We start from the raw sequence: 19154 nt of genomic DNA, 5'->3' as shown, positions 1-19154 counted from the left end.
CGCACTTGTCACCTGAAGACAAGGAATAAAACACTCTGAGTGCACCTCGCCGCAACCAACGAGCGAACATAGCGGTAGCTGCGATGTATCGTGAACTGTTTGGTTTGATTTGAGATGTCTGCGAGTCCGGAGAGCCATCGATGCGACGTGCACACATTCAACATTCATTGCATCCAATAAACACAGACACTGTTTGAGCACGGAAGGCATGCGTGCACAGTGATAGAGAGAGTTAACGTGCATTCCGAGCGAGAGACATGACATGGACAAGCGGCAAAGCGAGTGGTCTGCGCAGTACTGACCTGTGTCCACGATGACGTCGATGAGGTCCATGCTCTTGGCGAACGCGTCTCGCAAGTTAATGTGGTGGAAGGATACGATGGAGCCCTCGCGCTTGGCACGTTCGAGCGCCTCTCGTCGTTTGAGCGCCTTTTCGCGCCGCATCTGGTTCTTGTAAAACTCGGCGAAATTGTTGACGATAATAGGGATGGGTAACGCAATTACCAACACGCCGCAAATACAGCAAACTGAGCCGATGACCTTGCCCAACGGGGTCGTGGGGTAAATGTCACCGTATCCGACTGTGGTCATGGTGATGCCGGCCCACCAAAACGTTTCCGGAATGGAAATAAATTTAGTTCCCGGCTCTTCTTTCTCAGCGAAATATGCCAATGAGGAGAATATGAGTACTCCCATCGCAAGGAACAACATGAGCAATCCAAGCTCCTTATAGGAGTTTCTGAGCGTAAACCCGAGCGACTGTAGCCCGGTCGAGTGTCGGGCAAGTTTAAGAATGCGCAATATTCGCATAATACGGAAAATTTGCACAACACGACGCACGTCTTGAAACTGATCAGTGGCGTTCTTATTGGTTTCGAGCAGGAAAAGAGATACAAAATAAGGCAATATAGCCAGTAAGTCTATCACGTTGAGTCCACCCTTGAAGAACTTCCATTTATCCGGTGAAGCACTGAACCGCAGCACGTACTCGAGTGTGAACCACGTGATGCACACCGCCTCGACCATGGCCAGCTGCGGGTTATCCATGGGCGCGCCCTTGTCGTCGTACACTTGCATCTGGGGTATCGTGTTGAGAGTGAGCCCTATCGTGGACAGCACGATGAAGAGGATCGAGATGACCGCGATCACCTGCAAGCATGCACCAGTGAGCGGCGAGCGCGGGCGACTCGCTCGCCGCCACCGCGCTGCCACACTGCGCAACTAAGCCTCGGTACCTAGGCGTATGCCACATGTGTCAGATCGGTCAGTTATATGCCAGTGTCTATACAGAGCTACTCTTCCTACATGTTTGTACATCGGTAGTAATGCTACTTAAATATTCCTAAGTTATATGTCATAGGTATATGTATTTACAGACAAACGGTTAAAGCCAATATCGTATGTAACAAAAACAATGTCTTAATAGTAATTGTAAATTTTGGTGTAGAAATAACATCTATTCGTGTGACTATGTTAGTAGTGTTGTGTGATTTCGGTGTAAATAAGTAGGTAATTTATAGGTACTAAAAGTGTGGGTGAACGGACGCGCGTCCGAGTTCGAAGTGAAATGCGTCTAGAGCAGAGGCGGAACGAAGTAGACGCTCGTCCGTCCATCGGCCGCATCGCTCGGTTAGTCGGATCAGTATCACGAAGCGGAAGCGCTGGTGGAGGAAGGTCGGAGCGGGAGGCGAGCGGGAGCAGGGAGCGGCGGGGCGGGGGCGGGTGGGGACGCCGGCGGGCGGCGCCTCGCCGTGGTGGGAGGCGGCGCGGGCGCAGCGCGGCGCCCGGCGCACGCGCGTGCCTCGGGCGCCCGCGCTGTCCCGTGCCACCCCGCACGCCGGCCACTGTGCGCCGCCCCGGCGGCGGCTGGTCACATCGCGTAAGCCCATCCCATCTTTGCAAATTTGCGACAACAATTAAGCTTTGTTTTTATTAAGTTCTCCCTATTGAGAACAATCGACGCGGCTGTGAACATTTATAAAAATTTACTGTAAACAAATATTATATACAATTCTGAAGGTTGCTGTGAGTCGAAACTAAATTTTTTACTTGACAATAAGCATAGTTTTATATAATCTTAAAGCAACTTTGAAAAGAAGTTAAGAATGTCAATCAGTCGATAAATATTTAAAAATATTTTTTAAAGCCTTAATTTCATATACAATACATGTCTACTGTCTAGGTATAATCAATAAACTCCTTTTCAATATTGATCAATGTAGCAAAGAACGCCCTCTGTAGACTACAACACAACTTGGTTGCACAATAAGTGTTACCAACAATGTTAGTACATACACAACCACTACTATATACTATTACTACAGAAGGTACTACGGTGGGTCAATCCGTATCTTGTGTTGTAGAATACGGTTCTATCTCACAATAAAAAAAATCATAACTTAGTAGAAGGCGTAGAATCTTATAGTTACAGTAGGTACACATACATAACTCTAAAATAAGTAAAGTAAGATATAATATAATATGTAGATAAATAGTAAAGATATGCAATATAAGCAGTGTTCTGCTGAATAGTCACGTGAAATAAATTTTATAGAATAGAAAGAACAAAGGTGTTCGAATTTATACTTAAACAAATAGAAAAAAATAAATAAATAATGTATTATTTTAAGTTATACTTACATACGCAAAGGTTGCACCGCTGTTGTCGAAAATTAAAATGAAAAGTAGAAAAGTACACAAGGAAATAAGCTGAAAGGTGCTCAAACATAACAGTATACACAACACAATATCGATTCGACAAAAGCGATCAAATATTACGATCACAGATCACGATACAACATACAAAGGGAACACAACACCACATTCCATTACACGACAAGGAGGAAGTGACTTGCAACACCGAAGGAGCCAGCGATAGATGTTATTCATGCACCACAACACAACACATAGATATAAACTGTTGTACCAAGCTTGTTTCCTAAATGCATTCATTCACCAAAGCTCAGTACTGACAATCAAGTCCTTGACAACGTGTGCTAATGTGAAATGTGTACGGATTACGAAACAAGCCCTTCATGTACATTTAGGAAATAGGTGTTTGTTGACCAGTTACTTAAAAGTTTTATCATAGTTTATGTGTCACAGAATGTATTACAGTAGAGAAATGAAAAAAAATATTACATATAGAGTGTTTCAGATTTATGTTCATGGAATTTCAGTAAACAGTCTTTAGTGAGGTGCTTACAGTGCTTAGTGTACCTAAACTTAAATGAGTAGTATTTGAGAACTGTGCCCTTAATGGTATGTTTAAAGATTGTACAAAAACTACATCTGCAAATATCTACCAGTGACATTACAAATCTTGCACACATGGACATCTCAAGAGCCTTAAAACTCACAATTCACAAAAGCGTCTATCTAAAATTTAACTAGATTTAGAAAAAAAACTAAGAAACCCTTGGATACCTCTCCCTTACATAAACTATCCTTGGCAGCTTTGCTAGAGTGGCAGGGTTAATAATTTCGGTAACTGGTTACTGTTTCGGTTGAATACGCCGCGATACTTTACCCTGGCTGCTATACTGGTGGTGGGCTTCTCAAGGAGGTCCCAGAGCCACTTCTGGTACTGAGCACACGTGCCCTGACCGAACTCCTCTTCCTCGCGCTGCCGCAAGCTCTCGGCTTCCTTCCTCATCTCCTCGTGCACGTGCTCCTTGCGCTGATGGTACTTGTGCTGACAACACGACTCCAGGTACAGTTCGTCCACGCCCCAATACTCGAGATCGTCGCTAAACGCCAACACACACATTTCATCCACTAAATGTAACTTTCCAGTCCGATAGAAATTGAGTATTGAACTGAAACTCTTCGGGTGCCTGAAACAGTAAAAAAGTTTATCACAAACACATAGGTACATCTATAATCTTTTTGAACTTACTTAACTTAAAGCAAAAATAAGTCCTACCTATCAAAAAAATACTCGTTGTCTTGTAACGAGTAGTCGTCGCAGATTTCCGTGATGGCCTCGTGAGTGTTGCAGTCCCGGAGCCGGCCGAGCCTGGTGTGCGGCAGCCGCTCCAGCGTGCGCCAGAGCACCTCGTGCCGCACGCCGCCCACGTTGATGATCACTCGCTTGCTCAGCGCCTTCGCGCGGAGCATCATAAACGGCTCCGGTGGTAGCGACGACATCGACCTGCAAACGTCAGTTGTTTGCTCTCATTTATGCTAGAAAGACCCCACATCACAGGCATACAAGTTTTACATGTGAGTAACCAGAACACCTTTTGATCAATTTGAATTTGAATGATAACTGTAACATAATATAAAATGAAACCGGACTCAAACCATAAAAGGGTTGGCATTCATACCGAATCCCTCGAACGCGTCGGGAAAATCAATCCGAGGCGGGGAACAGCAAGGGTCCGGTATTTTGCTTACATGGAAAATAACGTTACGAAGTAGAACACTTCCCGGAAAGGACAATGGGCAAGTTGTTTGGGATTTGATACCCGGTCCAACGGTAACGTATTTACGTGAAGAATAATAAAAAAATAAGTCGGTCATCCATATACACAAATACATTAAGAGAAATATGTCAGTGTAATAATTTTAAATTCAGTTATTAGACATCTTACATTGTTTGAGATACATTATATTAACTGCCTCGTTGGTCTAGCTGTCGCAAGTGCGGCTGCTAAGCACGAGGTCTCGGGTTCGATTCCCGAGTCGGGCCGAAATCGCCTTGTGGGTTTTAGAAGACTTTCACAAAGCAGCCCGGAGCCTGGAAGCTGGTGATTGATACACTCGTGCATCGGAGAGCACGTACATGTCGGTCCTGCGCCTGATCTCTCTCCGGTCGTGTCGGATTACCGTCCCATCGGGCTATGAGAGTTAAGGAATAGTGAGTGCACCTGTGTCTGCGCAAATGCTCGTGCACTATAATATGTCCTGCGTAGTTGGCTAATCTCCTTATATGAGAACAGCCGCCGTAGCCGATAATCGGCTAGGAGGACATCATATTATAATGGGGAAAGAACATAAAGGAGTTTATGAGGGAGTATATGGGTAAGTACATAAGGGAGCATATGGGGTAAGTATATAAGGGAGTCTAGGGGGTTAGTACATAACGGAATATAGGGGGTAAGTATACAAGGGAGTATATGGAGTAAGTACATAACGGAGCATATGGGGTAAGTATATAAGGGAGTCTAGGGGGTAAGTACACGTCTAGGGAGTATATAATACAAGTCTAGGGAGTATATGAGGACAGTACATAAGGGAGTATATGGGGTAAGTACATTAGAGAGTACATGGGGTAAGCACATAAGGGAGTCTTTATAGTAAATGCATAAGGAAGTGTAAATGTAACATTGGGGGTGAAAATTGAGAGGAATAAAAACCTTGCCCGCCTGTACTTCTGCAACTGCAGAGATCTGCAGTCCTGTTCAATTAAATAGCAAATAAGAGCCCACTTTACCCAATGCATAAGTAGGGTTTGGTGCGCCATGTAGTGTATGTACCTGGAGTGTGTCCGCTGGAGCACGGCATTGCCGGCGGGCGCGGGCGCGGGCGCCGGCGCCAGCCCGCGGTCCAGCGGCGCATCCTGCGCGGGCGCCGCGAAGCCCATGGGCGCGCGCGGGGGCGAGTCGCCCACGTGCCAGCGCGCGGCGCCGCGGCCCGCCCCCTCGCCCCCCATCCCCGCTAGCTCATGGCGCCAAGCGCCGCCGCCTCATCGGCTCCAGACAATGCGCACGCGTGCCCCACCAATCTGGAACCAATAACATTTAACGGTTACTGAACTGCAGCCAACATTGTATCATTCTGATAGATCATCCATATATTTCAGACTATTCTTGATCGGAGGGATTTGCCTCTTTTAACTTCACCTCACATCCATGGTTACTTTCAAAAGATTTATTGATTTGTTGATCCCAACAAAATATAAACGTAAATGATGAGACATGACTGACCAAATAAAACCGTTTAAAAACGCAACTCCCTACCCTATCGCCTGTCTTTGCCCTCATGAATTCATAACTATAGTAGGTACTTATACATGTCTAAACAATCAGGGGTGACCAAGCTGACACAAACGACATTGTACAACGACCACAGACATTTGTGTCGAGCGGTGAACAACATCCCTTTTGAAATTTACTACCCTTGACCTCCCTAATTCATTTTTAGTAGATACCGAACGTCCCCTAGCATCGTTACCGTCTATTCTTTTGACATGAATTTGATGAAAATAATTTCACGATGATACCTACCTACCTACTGTCGCGAGATTGTGGAAACCTGATACTTATATAATCAGCACAAAGAATGGATTATGATAAAATCCCGAATAAGATTAATGGAGCAATACAATTTGCGGAATTGTGAAAAGGAAGCCTTCTAAAAACTATTGTTGATTGTTATAATAGAACTGAAAACTATGCGAGCATAGCGAACATTAGAAAAGCATATCCTAACATTTTCCCCTGCTGAAATTTTAGGGGTTTTAACTTAAGTAGTTCCTTATCAAAAGATCTCGTATGCCGTTCTTGTAAGTGAAAATATGAAGAAATACATGAAATCGCGAGCGACAAGCTTAAGTAAATGTCTTTTTTTTCATTTTGGAAGGCTGTTTTAATTCCGTTTGTTTAAATCTTTATTTATATAACTTTGTTTTTAGATGAACATTTTTCAAAGAGATGGCTGCCTTTTTGAAGAAATGAATATCTTCAGCCGTGATTCATCCTGTAGGGACGAACATATTATATAAGGTCAGTGGAAAGGAAGGAGGTCTCACGAAACACAAGAGGTTATTCACCCTTGTAACGATATTACGAGTTCAGTCGACCGATAATAATATTTATATGATATCTTCTTGGACTTCTTTTTATAAACAATAAGTTATCTTTGATGTGAATAGCAACTATCACTGCAAATAATAATGAACATTAAATTTTTTATCAAACGAATCGAGTAAGACCCAAGTTCACGACAATTTTCAAAGCAAACCATGGTTTAAAAAAACGGTTGTCAGTGAACTTGGGCCTTAATGTACATCAATCAAGGTTATTATTCCTATTTCAACCATATCGTGCTAACGACTTGATTACAAAACCGTAAGACTCCAGCAGCTCTTGTGAAAAGAACGTACCCACAGTTATAAAGCGAGCTTATAAAACTGTCAACTCACTGAGGCACGAACGACTATGTAAAAGGCAAAGCACTTCAACGGCGATGGTATTAAATAATAAATTTGTGGCAGTCCAGCTGGATCGATCGGCTGGAACTTTACGGCAGCTATTCCTCGAAATATCACGTCTGTGCCGTACCAAATACATCAATATACATTCTAAGATACACTCCAGCCAGGCTGCCGGCAACAACTCCAACTGAATTGAAAATTAAATTAAAAATGTAGCTTCAACTTTGCCTTTAGACATTACGTGGGTACACCTACACCTGGGTATAATGTTTGCTTTAGTATCTATTTAAATCGCTACACCCACGTAGTGAAGATTCTCAGGAATAGAAAATAGATATAATATTTCTTAATTAATTAATTCAGTGGCACATATGGCGTAGTGTGACGCCTGTTAAGAGCTCAACAAGTTTCTCATAACATTCCCACCTGGGCATATGGGCTGAACACATTATTATTCATAATGTTAACTTTAAAGGAAAAAACGCTAATACAAATTCAAACTTCGAATCAAATAATTATTTCATGAAAATGTCTCACAAAATAACCTCGTTTCAATCTGAAACCGATCCTTGGATCACAAAAACAATATTCATTATGGGTCGCATAGCAAAGAGGCAGGCGCAGGATAAACAAGTCTATGCTAATTTACTATTCAATCGAATCCTTCATAAAACTACCGAAGTAAAATAAATAGAAGTCGCGTGGGTATATATTTGTCGGAGACGAGGAGAGCATTGAGAGCCAGTGGGTGGTCAGCAATCGATTACTGGGTCGCGTGGCGCGCCCCGCGACCCGAGCTTATCAAGCCTTCTGACCGACCCTAATCTAATAATAGACATCATGGTAACGTCCTCCACGCACCTATTATTTTGTCTACCCTTTGTTTGCATTTCAGTTTACAAAACATTGATACAAGTTACACCAGGTATAGTTCGGCCATTCAGAGAATGCGTTCCTGACACGTCGCGATTGAACTGACGACGTAACTTTGCAATGGCGTTGCAGTTACGATAAAAATATTTTTGCTGGTTGTTTACCGTTTTAACAATTGAGGAGCATTAAAACAACATTATTATATCAATAATCAATGAATGTTATAATTTTGTGCCAAACTGAGTGTCAAATAACTTGGTAAACAATATTTTTCTAAATCTATACTGCGCTATTACAAGGTTATGTCAGCGGTTTATATTTTGTAGTGCTGTGCTAAAAATAACAGGCAAGTATCGTAATCTGTTCTTATACAGTTATAATATAAAATAATACGTTTTGATTTTCTTTTTAAGAATTGGAAAATAATGGACTATAAGACTTAATTATAACTTTTATGAAATATAAAAATAAAACTATGACCAAACCGCATTTTTATACTTAGATTAAAAATGGTAACCCCCAAATGGCGTTATGGGCCGCCATTTTGTGACGCTAAAACAGTCGTCCGTTGTCGTTTCGTGCGCATAGACCACGTTTTTCAAGTGTTTTCGATCTGTTTTTATTTGATTACCCGGCTTTTGTTAGACCGAGATATCAGGATTGATTCTGTTATTGATAATAATATAATTATACATGTAGGCGAAGATGATGATGAAGACACCACCTCCTCAAGCAAATCGGAGTCTGATTAATATTCTGTTCGCACATTCAATTCAATGTACTTGTAACAAAGAATAAATAAAACAATTTTATTATATGAATATTACCTTTTTTTGGTTTCCACTTAAATAACTAAAATATAAAACAAATGATTCCGCCAATTTAAAACGAAAATAATCTTAAAATAATGCGGCGGTTCATTTTGAAGGAACGGTAACGAACTCAGTGTTATGTTGTGCCCATCACTAGTCGTGACTAACTGATAGGTGTCAGGAACGCATTCTCTGAACGGCCGAAGTTATAATCGATATTCGACGACTTATGTACCTATTGACGCTGCCAACAATTTTCAGTTTTAGAATTTCGTGTTAGTTCGCGCTATTTCTCCCTGTATACATAAATTGCAATGCCTATCCGGGAACTCGTAAAACTGGCAATAAAACGCGCGCATAGTACAAACACGAAGAATTTATACAATTTTTGCTATTTGAAGAAATGTTTCCGGTTCCGCTATTTCCGCGCAAACTGTGAGAGGAAAATACGTAACCCAGTTTAAGGCTCGCGTAATAACGTTACTCGCCTACCGCCTGCATTCAATCGCAGCTTTTTAAAACATTTAATGATCCGTCCGCCTTACGAATTTCCAGTTTAAATACTGGAATTACCACAAAAGTCTCCGTCATGAGATGGAAAAAATTAATAGCGATATAACAACCGTAATGTCCTAAATTGTCCGAATTAAATTGTTAACAATAGACTCACAAGAATTGTATAAGCATGAAAGTGGGTGCAATTGCAAGTAAAGCAATGCATTCAAGTTATGGCTCACTCATTGAATGAAAAGTTCATCTGGTACGTAAACCTCGGTATTTACTTTTAGTGGTCAAAAGAGGAAATCGAAACTACTTTTAAATCAAGACTATTAAAGTTTGTAAAAACTACTTCGTATGCTCGGAGCGTCGTATGTAGACTGGCAGTGACAGCCGACAAATGAACTGAACATTCCGTCTGCCAACTGTGCCTTCCACTTGCTTAAGCTTATCGCTCGAACACATTTTGTGGGTTAATCCTTTTTCTAAAGCACCAGTATTTACTTTTTAATCGACTTCCCAAAAAGGATGTTTATATTTTTTTATTCAAAAACTTAAAACCATAATGAACTTTGAGAATCAGGAGATTGCAGCAATATAAGGAGTATCCGATTTAAAACGATCATGTCTTGTCACAAATAACAACAATTTTATTTTCAATCAAGTCTATAACGCTTCAAAAAATCTAAAAACTTTGAGTCCGAGGCACGGACGGAACCCTACAACAAATGAATGGATTTCAAGGAATTCCGTCCTTGAAAATACTAGTTATCCTTTTGAAAACTTTATATTTTCTAGTCTATTATAAAGTCACTAAAGTGACTTTATGATATTCCTCTTTATTAAATAATGAAATATGTAATATGGCTTTAAATTACTACGCATGAATTCCACAACTATAATATTAACTGAAACACTGCGGGCTCCAATGCGGGAATCGTAAATATGATTTTATGAGAATACATATGTGTATAACATTGCATATGAGTTTCTCCTTTTATGTAACTACAAATACAGTTACAATACCTATATAAAAGTAACCCAGTCCCTTTATATCTCATTGAAGCCGGAAGACTGGAGTATGTGACAGTGAACAGACGTCGAAACTCCATAATGGACAAGGTTCTCCCTCGTCAATCAATGAAAAGAAAGAAATGTCTGTCGCAACCCGTCGCCGGATAAAGGCCTTTTACGAGTTACGTCACAATAGCCCATTTTTTCCTTATTCGACATAAGGAAATACACAAAAAACTGACAAGATTGCTCTAATTGTAGCAACAAAGACGGACGGTTAGAGACGATGTGCGCAGCGCCGTAGCTCATGTTACAACTCACCCCCATCCCTTAATAGCTCTAATGGGAACTGATGTGACAACCTCTTTCAAGCTCCAGACGTTCGCCTTATAAAAATACGTTTTATAAATATCCTCATAAATACAATAAGTAAGAGAAAATTCATGTGAGCGTGTGGCACCACAATAGCGTGCTCCAATAAGAACAAAGTAGTATCTTGTAGTGGTAATGGTCTCGGCTGCGGCGAAAGTTCTTATTGGCCTATATACGTACAACTAGAATATAGGTCACGTGACGTTTATATCCGGAGCCAGCCATTATCTCGACGCCACTCCGTCTGCGAGGCCTACTCGTCGCACAGACCTACTTAAAACCGTACCCACAGCGAGTATACATACCTGACTTACAAATAAACTGTTCGGAATATATTATGACTTGTATATTCTGTTACTTTCTATATTTTGTGTCGGCAAGAGCGGGACGGAACTACGTAACTGCTTAATAGGCTTGCTTGGGACGAGGGTGGAGACTGGCTCCGTATTGATCTCAAGTCGTGAACGGGACAGCCGCCGCCACTAGTAAATAAGGCAAAGCTTCGCAAACTTTTATCATCGCCTTACTAGTTCTGTTTGCACGAGTCAACATCGCTACACCCTCCATCAATACACGCGACGCTATGTTTATGTGGAGCGGCGCTTCTGCACAGACACATTCAAACACACCAAGAATCCTTTGCCAAGTGTACGAAGGGCGAGGGTGGGAATTTATAAGCCTTTGAGCAGATTAAGTCTTCGGAGCAGAATAAACCCCACTGGAAGACATTAACACGATTTATTTCCATACAGATAGGACATGTTTTGCTCATATCGCGAACAAAAACAATATTACAGAGGTTCGCACTCAAAGAACTTGTTTAAATGACTGTTACATATCACATTGGCAGCAATCATACTGACCAAAGATTATGTAATCATAAAAGCTCCCATAAGCGCGATGATTAGTCTGTAGCATGGTCGTAACAGGGGCTGCTACGAGGCGTAGCGCGCAACCGATTCGTAGCAGGGTGCTACGCGCTCTGGTAACCTCTGACCTTTATCGACGCGCCCGCGCCGCCCACCGGCCCGTTCCGGTTAATGTAGCCTCCACAACCCCTCTACACTGAGCTTCCAGTAATTGAATCCAGAGCACGTGTGCATGAATAAACCATTTTTTAATACCAGCCTTTGAACGACACCCGCATTATACCTGACTACTACGACTAATACCCTTTTACCGTCTACCATAACAGTAAAAGATCACCCAATAAATGTTACTTCTCCGATGATTAGCCATTCACGTTGTAAGTGGGACAATCACGCAAAATGTTGGAACCTATTAAAACCTCCGGCGGGTAATGTGAATATAATGAAAAACGATGTAGCGCCAATTACAGGCCTATGTATCATGTTTTAAATTAGTGGCAATTCCGCTTTTATCCTGTCCACGGATGCTATTATTATGTCGTTACACGTATATGGTTGCAAACTGTATATTATACTGACGCGTTCACCGACAAATTGTATTCGTTTTACGGTTTACCTAAATAGTTTGCTATCTATAACGGCGCAATAAATATTATATGAACCTTATATTTAACATTACAATAATGATAAGATAATGGTTATTAGATAGCGCAGCATGAATACAGAGGAAAGCTTTCAGGATGATTCGCGGCTATCAGATCGATGTGCAGTCACGTGCAGGCCCCGCCACGTCTGCCATTGTCGTCCGCGGCATTACTTTACGCTTGTTTTATTTTGTGTAGTTCCGACGGCGATAGAATACATTTTCTAGTCCATTAAATTGATTCGAATTACACCGAGTGGCTGAAGGACTAACGACGCCAATTACAACATTGTTTATCTGTCCCTCAGCTTATTCCAATGGCGCTGAGTTATACGCAAACAATAATAGTTAGCATTCATATGCAGTAAGCCAATGAATTTATTCAGTTATTTTCATTGAATACTTAACAAAATAAAGTTGAATGATTACCCTGTCTTATTTGTGAATGATTGTTTTGTTTTTCTTTGTATAAAATCTATTTTTGAACCACTTTCATTTAGATTCAATTTTCACTCCATTCTTGAATGTCACACTGAAGTTCAGAAGTCTTTGAGACTGTATGATGTAGTATACTTATGTGCATAGGACATTCGAAGGTTTTGCTTTGACAAATAAGAGTTAAACTAAAAGCCTTATTTTTATAAAGAAAACTTTTTGTATATAATAAACAAGTATTTCGTTATCCATAAATGACAAGGCGGATATGGACGTCAGCAAACTAAATATGGAGTTCAAACCGAGCAATTTAATTCGGTATTTCATAACATGATTGCTCAAAATGCAAGCATTATAATGTGAGATATTATATTATAAAAGAATCTTTACGTAAATAAAATTAAGCTATAATAGAGTGGTAACACTGAGTTTCATAAAATCGGCCCGAATATTAGTTATAATCCCTAAAAAGCTTTTAGTGAGCAAAGCATGAAATAATAATCATGCTTACTCAACAAAAATACTTTTGTGGAAAGAACCACTCCTAGCACAATTTATTAGAAGGAGGGTCTGGTGAAAACATTAGCAATCCATTGGCTGAATAAAATTACAGTTATTTTAATAAAAAGTCAAAATAACAAATGCCAAAACTTAACAAGCTGAATATTTGTGATATAAGTCGGCGGCTATATTAGTAGAGACGTCATAATGTCGTCCGTTAATAGATGATCTACCTACAACAGTTATTTACAACACTCGTATTTTTAGCATAATAAGATGTTCTTCCAATACAAATAAATACTCATCACAAGCGCATCGCAACCACAGAATTTGGTGCTGTCAATATGTTTTAGAAACACTGAAACACCCTTACATTTCTCGTTAAGGAAAAAATCGACGTTTTATGTGGGAAATAAAAAATGTCGGCGTACAATTTTCAGTCCATTTAGGGGTGACACGCATGTAAAGTGGCAGCGGCCGACACAATAATATGTATGTATAGCCGTGTTATTGACACGCGCACGCACCTACAAACCATTTAAAAAATGTATGTGATGTGGAAAAGCTCCAATAGATTTCATGATAAAGTTCACTCAGCGTCGTCAAACATGTATAACAAATTGGAGCTTTTTACGAATTCTGACTTTGAACTGAAATTACATTCACACTGTCGCTCGCATGTACATAATGTTCCAAGCTCACGTTAATTGAATTAAAATTACTATCTTAATTGCTTGACTCATTACTTTACGACTAATAATCCATTGAATACTTCGGGGAATACATTAATATTGAGCTAGATTTTGGCACTAAATAGACATGTTCCATAGAATATGACAAGGATAAACACGTAGGTAATTACGAAATGGACAGAAAGAAGTGCGCGGTGCGGTGGCGACGCGTGACAGTTCGCGCGCGACTCTCGCGTGACGTGGCCGCCACATTTAGCACGACCAGTGTTTTTGGCACAACGCACGATGTTCTTCCCGTTTGTCTCCCGCTACTCAGCCCACCACGCTCCAGAACGTTTACTACGCAAGATGACAACGAAAACAATCATAACATCATTAGAGGATCTTCAACTGAGTGACTAAGACTAACCGACTCAGTCTTCTGGGAGTTCTGTCATAAACATAGCTTCACATATTTCACGATTCTTTGTTTTGCACGTGCCACTTAAATGTGCGTGTATCCTCCTTTCGTAATGTAGCTGTTGTTTCAGTGTACATAAAATTCAGGCGGCTGTATACATTAATTTTGTAAAAATAAGTTTAATCTGCAAAATGTCAACCCTTACCTATAACGATCCAGGCGGAGATCGTACCCTTCCCAGGGGTGGAATTTACGATTGCATGAAACTACGTTGCGTGCTCGAATGAGGGGAACTTTTTACAGTCCAACAGAACCGTCACAAAAGAAACAGACAAATAGGCGATAGTTCATGGGCAGCTAGGTCCGACCGTCGCCGTCACTAGCTCCAACAGGTTATTGTGTTTATCACACCCTAATGAGGTGGCTGCCTTCTTATTAAATGCCTTACAAGCAAACTGTTGATTCGCGTCTAAAATAACTTAAAAGAGTAATAAGGTTTCGTGGCGATAAGAAGCAGAATGTAGATTATAAATTAGTTACTTCACCTAAAAAGAGCTACAATATTGAGGTTTCTATATTATAGAAGTGGTCGCATAGAGTGAACTACACTCGTTAGTCAAAGTTACCAGGAATATGTACCTATGAGTAGCATATGAATGCCTAATTAGCCGAGGTATGTTAAAGTCCATCGACACCGTCAGTTACGACATGTTGGTCTCCGAAATAACATGGATACGTGTGGCGCCGCGACGTAGGTCAAGACGAGTATTTTCGTCCTCGCCTTGATACAGGGCTACCGCATATCATACGCGGCAGTTTAATATTAACTACGCCGTCATTCGCAGAGCATGCCGATATTCCGATTCCTATTCAAACTCCAATCCCACTGACAACTTCCAGACAAGTAATGCCCACTTATAAAAAGCATCGAGTCACGTTGAACGCGGCGCCGATGTTTTATGTCTTATATCATCCAATATTAATCTTCGAAATAGATGTTAGTTTTCTTGTGAGATCGTTTGAAAACTTTCCGTGATTAAAAGATTAAGCTTTGTCATAGATAACGGCAAGGGTATGCGCTCGATCCGGCTCGAGACATTGACCTATCTATTTGCCCGACTATCGGCATTAGGAACGCGTACAGAGCTATAGATACGCAGTGCTATTACGAATATATGCCGAGTGGAGATATTTTTGCCGGAGCAGCTGTAGCACGCGACCGCGGCTCATCTGGCACATCCACACGTCCATCGACAGGCCGCCACTACATCTGTACCGAACTCGCAAACTTTCCGCGTAAACAATACCCATTTACATTTAATGTCACTGATATCACCCTTATTTTTATCAAAAGAAGCGCGCCCCGGTTTCATTTCACAAACATCGAACAAAAGAAATACCTACCTATACCTAAAGTTCAGTAAAAAAGAAATTGGCACCCAATAAAAAGCTTTTAGACTTAGCTAGACCCCGATAGTTAAAATGGCTCTACTACTTCGTTTGATAAGAATAAAAATAAAACGAGTAAGAATACTATTTAGTCTTTTAGCAAGTCGGCATTCGAGTGGATCGCCAGACCGACAAGCTCATTATTTGCTAACTTTTTCTCGGTCACTGTTTCGAGATAATTTACTATGTGCAATTCTGCAATACAGAGTTCACTTTTGGTTCCATGTTATAATTATGAAGCACAAAGTAATGAAAATTTTACCAAAATTACATTTGGATTAAAATTACTCTCACATTTTCTAAGAAGTTGCAGCTTTGGAACATTTTTATTCTGATTACCTAAATGTTTATTAATGAGTGCGAATCCGAGTGCAAATGAACGCACCAATGTAAATATTGAGGCGCTAAGGTATAAACGCATTCAAATATAATTAAATTCCGATAAATCGTGGTGATTGAATGCATTCTTAATTTCTTAAATACTCGTAATTTCCACTCATTTTGGTATTGAGGTCATACAGATATCAGAAAGTACAAAGACACTTTATTTAACAGCATCTGGTGTGTGCAGATATTCTTGAAAATATGTTCTTTATATAATTTAATTTATTTAATTTGTTAAATGTAATAAATAATAATGTAGCTGCCCGCATGGGCTTTAATTATTGTATGCTCAAACGGGCTGATTGTTGTACTGTAACTATGTACCTAACACTTGTAACCAACACAAAAACAACAACATAAAAACAACAAAATAAAAAATAAAAATAAATACAATAAAGATTACTTTACATTACTTTACTTTACTTTACTTCTCATTTGCGAAAAAAACGCGCACTCTTGTAATCCTTTGTTTGTTTTAGTTCTTGATCATGAGTTCTCTTACAAGACCAAAATATACGAATTAATTAACCATATTTCTACAGTTATTGTATTAAATACAGAAAAAAATAGAGGTTTGATGTGTTCCCTCGCAAATGTAATTTAGCAATCAAACTCATTAACACTCAATTTTACTATTAAGACAAAAGGGAAAAGGACAAGTTCATTATTAGATATATACGCTGTGCAGCCCGTTAGCAATTTACTTGTAAACATAGCCATTGTTAATCCATCAATAGACACTAAAGCACGTCCAACATCGACCAATATGTACGAACACGACCCTTAAGCGATCGACGTGTAACCACTATATATATGTCTACAAGCATATGTATGTACGTCTAGTGTCTATACGATATAATATTATACGACGGAGGCGGATAGGCGTAACGTTAAAGTAATGCCGAGCGACCGCTTTGTGCTATATTTCAAAGAAATGAACACAAATGTAACTCTTTTAGACTTTTATCTCCGAGGTACGCTTTACGCGCGCTTCAACGCTAATTCAAACGACTCAATCTCATATTCAGGTTAGCTTTTAAATTCTCAACTACTTTTATTATCCAGATACATATTATTCTATGTTTAGACACACAACATTATGTACACAATGTAAATAATTTAGTTATAAACATTTCGTGGTTGCCGAATATGATTTTCCAATAAATTACAACTGTATTTATAACACTATAAAATAGATTTTACACCGTCCGGTCGTAAACAATTGTATGACCGTAATTGAATACGTTTATAGGAAAATATCTAATTAAATACGTTTAGTAGGAGCAGTGATGGATGGAAACTTTGTCTGGTACAGAAATAAAGAGTTCCCCGCAATAGTTTGGGTGTAACCACTTGGACAAGTTTAAATAAGCAAATCGATGCATACGCAAAACATCGTATTGACCAGACGTGTATGTTTTGTATACATTTGTTTCCCCTACGTGAACGGTTGGAAAACAGCAACAAACATAATGACGTACTAATACTGAGTGCAGCGGGATGTTTCTCGCCTGTAGCGCCGTCGGTGCCGTGTCTCCAGACTTTATGGCGGAGTTGTTCACACAGCACTGACCTATGAACTGCGACTGTACCTTTATATAGGATAGGTACATAGTTCGTTTAAAAATAAATGTACGAAAAAAGTCATCATTAATTAATTTTAAACCTCCAAATCAAGATATGAAAATTAGCTAGTATTTTTTCATTACGTTAGCTGGAAAATGTAAAGAAAAACAAAAAATATTTTGTGCGCGCTAGCTGATTTCTTATAGTTTTTTATCTCGAGCCATCAGAAAATACTTAATTCAAGTTAATCAGCAAACAAAATCCATTTCGTAAAAAGGCTTCCGGCCATTTTCATTCTCGTTCGTGTTCGGTTCCAAAAATTACATAAAATAGGAGTTTGTTTTTGTAGCTTTTCGTTATTAGCATCGTTCTTGAAAAACAGCGTGTCATAATTTGTTTACCATTTACACGGTACGCCTTTGACATAGACGCAATGAACAAGGATAGTTATTAATTCTCTTATTTGAAAGTCCTGCTACTTCACGGAACGCTTACTGGCCAGCATCATTGTCATCACGATATGAATCCCTTTTCAAGTTCAAGCAGACGGTAACATTGAAATTGAGCTATTTTGTAACCCGTGGTGCGTCGCGACCCATGGGCAGCCGTCACCGCGAGTCTCATAAAGACTCCAATTTAATGGCTGTCAATAATGGCCAAGTTTATGAGCCATCCTACCAATTTACGGTATATTGGCAAGCAGCCGATATAGTGCGTGTTCATTGTCTTACGACAAACGATAGCTTCATATTAATTGTTAGCGAACACCAACAACTGAGGGCGCAGTTATACACTCCATTCAATTTATTGGAAACAAAACGTTATTGCCAATTGCACTTACTATATAACTGATGATATTTATAATAGCTGTTTATGTATCGAATCGATAAATAGCTAAACACCTACTTTATTTCATCGCATTCGATTTACAAACTACTAAATATCTGCAGAATTACAGATTAAAATCTAGTTAATGAACATCTTCACTTCAGAAGTGGAGTGATTCTACAGTTTACCTACAAAATTATATACAAACGCTATGTACGGCGAGTTCGTTCATGTAAACATTCAAATCCATTTGTGATTATATTATAGACTGGTGTTGGTAAAATATCGATCGATGATCTGTATGGTAAAAAGGTCGCTTTCAAACAATTGGCTCGGCTACCTTTTTGTAAAGCATAGCCTTATTCCGAGTTCGACAATGGCTACAATAACACGCAAAATTACGCTCTGCCTACTAATATAAAAAAATAACAACCATCACAATACACAATAACTTTCAGAAAACTAAAAAGCAGCGACACAAAAAACCAACTACGAAATAAAAAATCGTAGCACTACTCGTAGCGTCTAGTCGTAGCACCTATGCTACGCCGGTCCGTCTACGAAAACTTCGTAGGTCTCGTAGGCCTATGGTCATAATTCTTCCGTTAATTTTTTAGGTTCCTCAATTAGTAACCGGTCGTTTACAAAAGATGAAGGCG

The 19154-nt window shown here is 39.9% G+C and overlaps 1 protein-coding gene across 5 annotated transcripts in view; it reads right to left on the bottom strand.

Annotated features, from left to right (window-relative positions):
* The window catches only part of LOC124634872 (potassium voltage-gated channel protein Shab), a 42697-nt gene that overhangs the window by 4578 nt on the left and 18965 nt on the right, over positions 1-19154 (bottom strand). For all 5 annotated transcript variants that reach the window (XR_006984937.1, XM_047170533.1, XM_047170534.1 and 2 more), the window contains exons 2-5: positions 5481-5728; positions 3926-4153; positions 3530-3836; positions 303-1149 (exon numbers count right to left, since the gene is read on the bottom strand). Coding sequence is in view for 4 of the 5 variants with exons in the window: in XM_047170533.1 (XP_047026489.1) it covers positions 303-1149; positions 3530-3836; positions 3926-4153; positions 5481-5656 (1558 nt within the window). In the remaining variant the exon portion in view is untranslated. The remainder of the gene's footprint in view (positions 1-302; positions 1150-3529; positions 3837-3925; positions 4154-5480; positions 5729-19154) is intronic.

Source organism: Helicoverpa zea, chromosome 12 (assembly GCF_022581195.2).
Source record: "Helicoverpa zea isolate HzStark_Cry1AcR chromosome 12, ilHelZeax1.1, whole genome shotgun sequence".
Taxonomy (NCBI): Eukaryota; Metazoa; Arthropoda; class Insecta; order Lepidoptera; family Noctuidae; genus Helicoverpa; species Helicoverpa zea.
This window is presented reverse-complemented; position numbering and strand designations above follow the sequence as displayed.